At 51.8% G+C, this 7,015-nt stretch overlaps 1 protein-coding gene across 2 annotated transcripts; it reads left to right on the top strand.

Annotated features, from left to right (window-relative positions):
- Nucleotides 1-882: 882 nt before the first annotated feature.
- Nucleotides 883-5,102, top strand: LOC119458803 (uncharacterized protein K02A2.6-like). Of its 2 annotated transcripts, none has more exons than XM_049670560.1 (2): nt 883-4,154; nt 4,886-5,102. In XM_049670560.1, the coding sequence occupies exons 1-2, from the start codon at nt 1,182-1,184 to the stop codon at nt 4,958-4,960; spliced, it is 3,048 nt and encodes a 1,015-aa protein (XP_049526517.1). In that variant the 5' UTR covers nt 883-1,181; the 3' UTR covers nt 4,961-5,102. The 2 variants fall into 2 exon arrangements, with proteins under 2 accessions (XP_049526517.1, XP_049526518.1); XM_049670561.1 differs by lacking the exon at nt 4,886-5,102 and having other exon boundaries at nt 883-2,356; nt 3,078-3,358.
- Nucleotides 5,103-7,015: the final 1,913 nt, after the last annotated feature.

The following is a 7,015-nucleotide window of genomic DNA, read 5'->3' as shown; positions in this document are numbered from 1 at the left end:
TGGTAGCGACGGAATCCCACCTAATTATGTAAGCAGAGAACGAGAACAGGCTAAGAAGGTCTAGACGAACTCTGAGGAAAGGGTATTGCGGGACGTGGATCGGCTGCGGACAGCGCAGGCAGCGCAGAAGGCTTTTTCCGGCGTTAGTGGGGCTCACAGGCGGTGACGTTACGACGCATGAAGTAGGAGAAATAAAGGCCATAGGAAGCGACGGCGCACGCGATCGTATGTGCGGGAAATGGTTTCCGAATTACTAGTAATCAGGGGATGGTGACGGCAGATGTTCGGCCCAAGGGCCTTTTGCGGAAATCACAAATGTCGCTTTAGCCTTCAGGAACGCGGCAAAGGCCTTGAGCTGGCGAAAAGTAAATGGCTACAGCATTCCTAATGTTGGCGCCACCAGAACGCACTTACTTCAAGGCGTTGCTAGAACGGCACGAGTCGTCTACGGAGAATGTCTTGACTGAGTGGTCCTTCAGAGCGCAAATATTGTTTAGGGATATTTCTTGCTGGAGCATCCGTGTGGGCAGCACGAAATTATTAAGTGGAAGGCAGGTATGGTTGCCTGTGATCATGAGGACTCATGCTCACACATGATGTCACCATTCCGCACAAAGATTGGTTATCTGGGTAACCCCTAAATCAGAATCAGGCATAGCTTGCGAGGAGCACAAATCGACGTGTGTCATGGATTTATGTGGCAGGCGAGTGAAGACAATACAACTTTGGCGGGTTTGAGGCGGATAACTGGAGTCGGAAAGAATGGGCATGCAAGGCAAGGCTAACAGAGCCGTTTGAACAGTCGATGAGAGCAGAATAGGTGGAAAGAAAATCGAAGCAGTGGGCTATGACAGAAAAAAAGGTTGTCAGTCCGCCTTGTGGTGTCCGGCCTATCGCCACAGTCCTTAATGCGCAGGCGCGCAAAACGAATAAAAGGCGTGCGCCGCAACCTGCGCGTGGGCTTATCTCGACCAGCCACGCACCGATGAACATGTGGCAATAAACGTCGCTTCGCCCCTGGAAACTTGTCTGCTCCTTCGCATGAACCACGCAACACAACAACTGGCGACGAGGATGGGATTTGAAGACGTCGTTCTTCAGTTTGGAAGGCAAGTGTTTCCGAAATTCACTCGGTGAAGAAGACTGTCTTTTTGCAGTTCACGGAGCCTGTGACTGTCGTCATGACTGGGGCCGAGGCAGCAGTGACGCACTTCGCTGGGCGACTGGGCCAGCTGGAACCTTTTGACGAGTCCGCCAGCGATTGGGCTTCGTACGAAGAGCGGCTTACGTCGTTCCTGATTGTAAACCGAGTACCCGACGGCGACAAGGTACACGCCTTTTTGAGCATTATCGGTCCGAAGACCTACGGGTTGTTGAAGTCATTAACAGCTCCAGAACTGCCTTCTACGAAGAGTTTCGAAGACCTCAAGAAAGTTTTGAGCGACCACCTGTCCCCGAAGCCGTCCGTCATTGGAGAACGGGCCAAGTTTCACCGGAGGTGTCAACGAGAAGGCGAGTCCTTATCTAGTTATGTTGCCGAGCTTCGTAAACTGTCGCAAACGTGCGAGTTTGGAAGCGCCCTTGACGAGTCCCTTCGGGACCGCTTCGTGTGCGGCCTGCTACGAGAAGACATTCAGCGAGTGCTTTTCACGGAAGATAGCAAGCTTACGTTCCAGAAAGCGGTAGAGCGGGCTCTGGCAATGGAAGCGGCTAAGAAGAGTGCTGCTGAGGCACGCGGCACCGACGCCGCAGTCGGCGATGTGCACAAGGTGCAAGCAGAGACGCAGAAAACATGCAAAAGCTGTTTTCGCTGTGGCTCGCCAAAACACACGAGTGAAGCATGCCCTCACTTGGACGCAACCTGTTTCAGTTGCAACAAGAAAGGGCATATCCAGAGAGCCTGCCGAAGCAGTGGTAAGACTTTTTCTAAGAAAAAGCAGACGAAAAAGAATGTGAAGATGCTGACGGTTGTGTCGCGGAAAGCTTCGACCCTCAGTCTAAACGGCGTGTCGGCAGCTCAGAGCGACCCTGTCACCGTGCAGATGACCATCGACGGCGTCTTGGTGAACATGGAGCTAGACACGGGAGCGGCTGTTTCCGTCATGTCAAAGACGCAGTTCCGTCAGCTCTTTCCTTCGGCTGTAGTGGAGCCTACGACAGTTAAACTTCGTACCTACACAGGAGCACTGGTACGACCCCAGGGAGTCTCTTCGGTCAACGTGCAGCACGGCGACCATTCTGCAATTCTCCCACTCTACGTCGTAGACCACAAGGGACCACCTCTACTGGGCCGGGAGTGGCTGCACGCCGTCCGGCTGGAGTGGGCGAAAATCTGGAACCTGAACAACATTACAAGGTCAGACACTCCTACTCATATCAGCGTAAAAAAGAGGCTAGACGCATTGCTGGCGAAGTACCAACTCCTTTTCAAAGACGAGTTAGGCACGATAACGGAAGAGCGCGCCGAACTTTTTCTTAAACCTGATATGAAGCCGAGATTCCTAAAAGCCAGGAACGTTCCGTTCGCGTTGCAAAAAGCTTTTGACGCTGAATTGGCTAAAATGGAACAGCTGGGAATTATATCGCCGGTTACGACGTCAGAATACGCTACGCCTGCGGTACCCGTAATCAAGCAAGATGGTAGCATACGGATTTGCGGCGACTACAAGACGACCGTTAACCCGTGCCTTGATGTCGACCGCTATCCATTACCGAAGGTAGACGACCTGTTCACAGCCTTGTCGGGAGGTAAGCACTTCTCGAAGATTGATCTCAACCGGGCCTATCAGCAAGTGGTCATGTCTGAGTCGTCAAAACAATACCTCACGTTGAATACGCAGAAAGGATTGTTTGCTGTTAATCGACTCGCGTTTGGAATTTCGTCCGCTCCCGGGATTTTCCAAAGAATAATTGACACCATGCTGAAGGGTTTACAAGGGGTTTGCTGCTACCTAGACGACATTCTGGTGACTGGTAAAAATGATGAAGAGCATTTCATCAATCTGGAGGCTGTGTTAAAACGACTTCTTGAAAGAGGCGTTCGTGTCAAGAAAGAGAAGTGTTCGTTTTTCCAACAGGACCTTTGCTACCTCGGACACAGAATCAGCGCACAAGGCATATCGGCAACGACGGAGAAGGTTGACGCACTCCTCAAGGCTCCAGCCCCTAAAGACAGGCAGCAGCTGCAGTCGTTCCTGGGAGTCGTCAATTTCTACGGCAAGTTCCTTCCTAACCTAGCAACGGTGGCGCAACCATTTTTCAGGTTGCTACGTAAAAACGCCACGTGGTGCTGGGATGAGTGTTGCCAGGAAGCGTTCACCAAGATAAAGAACTTGCTAGCATCTCCACCAACTTTGGCGCACTACGACCCGTGCAAACCATTGCAGCTATCATGCGACGCATCGCACTATGGTTTAGGCGCGGTTCTTTCTCATGTTTTAGATGATGGCAGCACGAAGCCAATCGCTTTCGCATCGCGTACCTTGACCGATGCCGAAAAGAAATACAGCCAGCTCGAGAAAGAGGCCCTTGCAATAATTTTTGGTGTTAAGAAGTTTCATTTCTACGTTTACGGTCGTTCGTTCACATTAGTCACCGACCATAAACCGCTTCAAACCATCTTGGGCCCAACAACCGGCATTCCGACTATCGCAGCAGCGCGTTTGCAGCGATGGGCTGTCACATTGTCCGCTTACCGGTATTCGCTTATCTTCAGAAAATCAAGCGAGAATGCTGAAGCCGATTTCTGCTCGCGCCTGCCGCTATCAATTGTGAAAGACGAAACACAAGAAAGAGAGGAAACTTTTTATTCATTGCGGTTGCAATCAATGCCAGTTTCAAGCCAGGACATTGCTCGAACAACAGCTCGGGACCCCTTGCTTTGTAAAGTGATAGATTGCATAAATGTGGGGTGGCCGGCGTCTGTGACTGAAAACGATTTGAAGCCTTTTTTTGACAGACGCAACGAGCTCACAGTTCACCAAGGCTGCATCATGTTCGGGATGCGAGTGATCGTGCCGGCAAAGTTGCGCAACTTGCTGCTGGACGAACTCCACGAAGGGCACCCAGGCATCGTGCGCAGCAAGCAACTGGCGCGCAGCTACGTGTGGTGGCCGTCCATCGAGGCGGACCTCGAGCATCGTGTCAAGGCCTGCGTAAGTTGTCAAGAACAACGTTGCGAGCCATGCAAAGCGCCCCTGCATCCTTGGTCTTGGCCGACAGCACCATGGCAGCGCGTACATATAGATTTTGCTGGCCCCTTTCTGCACGCAATGTTTCTTGTAGTCGTGGACGCGCACTCCAAGTGGCCGGAAGTGTTTGTTATGCACTCGACTACGTCGGAGGCTACAGTTGACAGATTGAGAGAGCTGTTTGCACGGTTTGGTTTCCCAGAAACCATTGTCACTGATAACGGCCCGCAGTTTACTTCCGAAGAGTTCAAGCTTTTTGTAAAAGAATTGGGCTGTCGTCACGTGCTTACAGCACCGTATCATCCCAGCTCAAATGGGCTTGCAGAGCGTTTTATTCAGACACTTAAAAACGCTCTTCGTAAATCTAGCGGAGCGGACACATTACAACTGAGGCTTCACAAGTTTTTGCTTAACTATCGCAACTCTCCCCATTCGACAACAAATGAGTCACCAGCAAACTTGTTACTAGGACGACGGCTGCGAAATCGACTCGATGTTGTCAAGCCAGCGGTGGGAGGAAGGGTTGCATATAATCAGTTCAAGCAATCCGTGGCTCGCCCACGTCGTGATCGTGACATAGCAGTCGGTGACCAAGTGATGGCTCGCAATTATCGAGGCAGACCAAACTGGGTCCCTGGTGTTGTTGTGGGGCAGTCCGGCCCTTTGTCTTTTATCGTTCGTGCTACCACACCCAGAGGCAGTTTCACCTGGCGTCGTCACAAGGACCAGCTGCTCGCGCGGACCACGGATCCGGACCGCGAGGCATCTGACCAGGAGGGATGCGAGTTCCTGGCGTTTCCACCAAGCGTCGACCCAGTGACATCCTCCGCTCCTACCACCAGTGGTCCTGCCGCTTCGCAAGAGATCCAGACGGCGGGTGCAAGACGCTACCCGACTAGAGACCGTCGACCACCGGACAGATATCAAGCTGGAGTTTAGCTTGGTAAATTAGCCAATATAAAAGGGGAGGGATGTGGTGTCCGGCCTATCGCCACAGTCCTTAATGCGCAGGCGCGCAAAACGAATAAAAGGCGTGCGCCGCAACCTGCGCGTGGGCTTATCTCGACCAGCCACGCACCGATGAACATGTGGCAATAAACGTCGCTTCGCCCCTGGAAACTTGTCTGCTCCTTCGCATGAACCACGCAACACAACACGCCTCTTCGATTATACGTCTCTGACAGTCCCGGACTGTCCGAGAAGCTGCATACGCAACACTCATTGGCCGAAGGCACTGCCTCGGTCAGTCCGGGACTGTCAGGGACCGATAACCGAAGAGGCCCAGTGTATTAACCTGCAATGGTCACTCTGGCCGGACGCATGCCAGTAATAGCAACTGTCTCGCCGTCGGTGAGTCCAACAAATCGGTTTGGTGCAGGTGCGAGGACTTTCATGAGACGACAGCGAAGAGTGGCGCTCATATTAGACGCTTGCACCCCAGCATCGATCAATGCGCTCACAGGAATGCCGTCAACATGAACGTACAAGACGTTGCGCTCAGTGGGTAAGGCCAAGCGATTATTTCTTGCCAAAGTGGTCAATGCAGCTTCACCTCTAGAAACTGCACTACCTAGTTTTCCGCTCGCGGACGGTGCGAAAACGTCAGGGACGGAGCTTGGCGGAATGTAGTCGAAGGAGATTGACGGTGCAGTTAAGAGGGGGTCCGAGCGTTGGGGCCTTGAGGCAAGAGCGAGAGAGGGGCACGGAAATCGTTCCACAGGGACGTCAGGGTCTTGCGGCTGACAGAGTGGATAACCGCGGCGGGGGTCAATGAACGGACGAGAAGTGAAGACAAATTAAAGTTGTTCCAGGACGGGCACGGCGCGCGGCGTGTCCGATTTGGCAGCGAATCAACCAGATTGGTGTTCTCCACTCAGGCTGGTTGGGCATACGGTACGAGAAATACAGGTTGCTACGCACCACAATAATCGCCACTGGTCCATTTGTGGTCCATTTCCAAGTCGGGAGACAGAATAGTCCCGGGTAAAACCCAGGTTGACATTTTTCTGGCATGCAACTCTTTGAATAAGCGAGATGGCTGGAACCGAATGGTCAGAACGGCGCTTGCTCACGCCAGCAATTCGACAGCAGTTATCTGTGGTCATCGAGTCTGATCTACTCATGTTTGCTTGTGCGCGCTGACATCATGCTTGTTCATTATGTTATAAGCGAAAGTGTTCAAGTTTATACAGCCGATAAAAGTACTATCTTTACTACTTCTAGCTCTCTCCTGATTTGCTATCGCAATTGATGCTTCGCCTTTCGGGCGAAACTGCGACTTTTTTTCTCGTATATTCAAATTGTAATCCGACGCTATCATGTCTGTAGGTTGTAATAAAGGCTTTACGATTTTTTTTACAGATTTTATTTAATAAATTCAATTTTTGTTCAATAATCCCTTGCGCCATGCAGAGAGCCTGTGCGGTTGGGGTGGTTCGGATTAATTTCTCCGCCACAGATGTCCCGGACACCGATGCTTACGCCGACGCCGGATTATCTGCAATACGGGGCTCTTAACGCAATCACGTTAAAAAGAATGGCGATACTAAGGCGGCACCGAAATTCGGCGGTAAACGACTAGGAGTGCTCGTGGCACTAATGTCGTCATGTCGTTGTCCTTCTAATGTCGTAGCCTCATTGTCGTTGTCCGTCGTCGTCGCGTTCCGCGTCAAGTTCCTTGTGTTATTGGATGCTGCCAATATCACATGGATCGTGACGGGCTTCAGATCGTACCATGTTTAATAGCTGGCGCTCAGGCGAACTTGCCGGCAACTACTGCAAAGCCAGGTCCGCTAGCAGCATGCAAGATTTCTCGTCCGCCTCAT

Source organism: Dermacentor silvarum, chromosome 7 (genome assembly GCF_013339745.2).
Source record: "Dermacentor silvarum isolate Dsil-2018 chromosome 7, BIME_Dsil_1.4, whole genome shotgun sequence".
In the NCBI taxonomy this organism is placed as follows: Eukaryota; Metazoa; Arthropoda; class Arachnida; order Ixodida; family Ixodidae; genus Dermacentor; species Dermacentor silvarum.
The sequence above is the reverse complement of the archived record's forward strand: the minus strand, read 5'-3'. Positions and strand labels throughout refer to the sequence as shown.

Bases quoted from the DNA above. Each gene is read 5' to 3' on its own strand.
- LOC119458803 (XM_049670560.1), top strand. From the start codon at position 1,182: ATGACTGGGGCCGAGGCAGCAGTGACGCACTTCGCTGGGCGACTGGGC. The intron at 4,155-4,885 runs GTAAGTTGTCAA...TACCACACCCAG, and splicing joins AGCATCGTGTCAAGGCCTGC to AGGCAGTTTCACCTGGCGTC.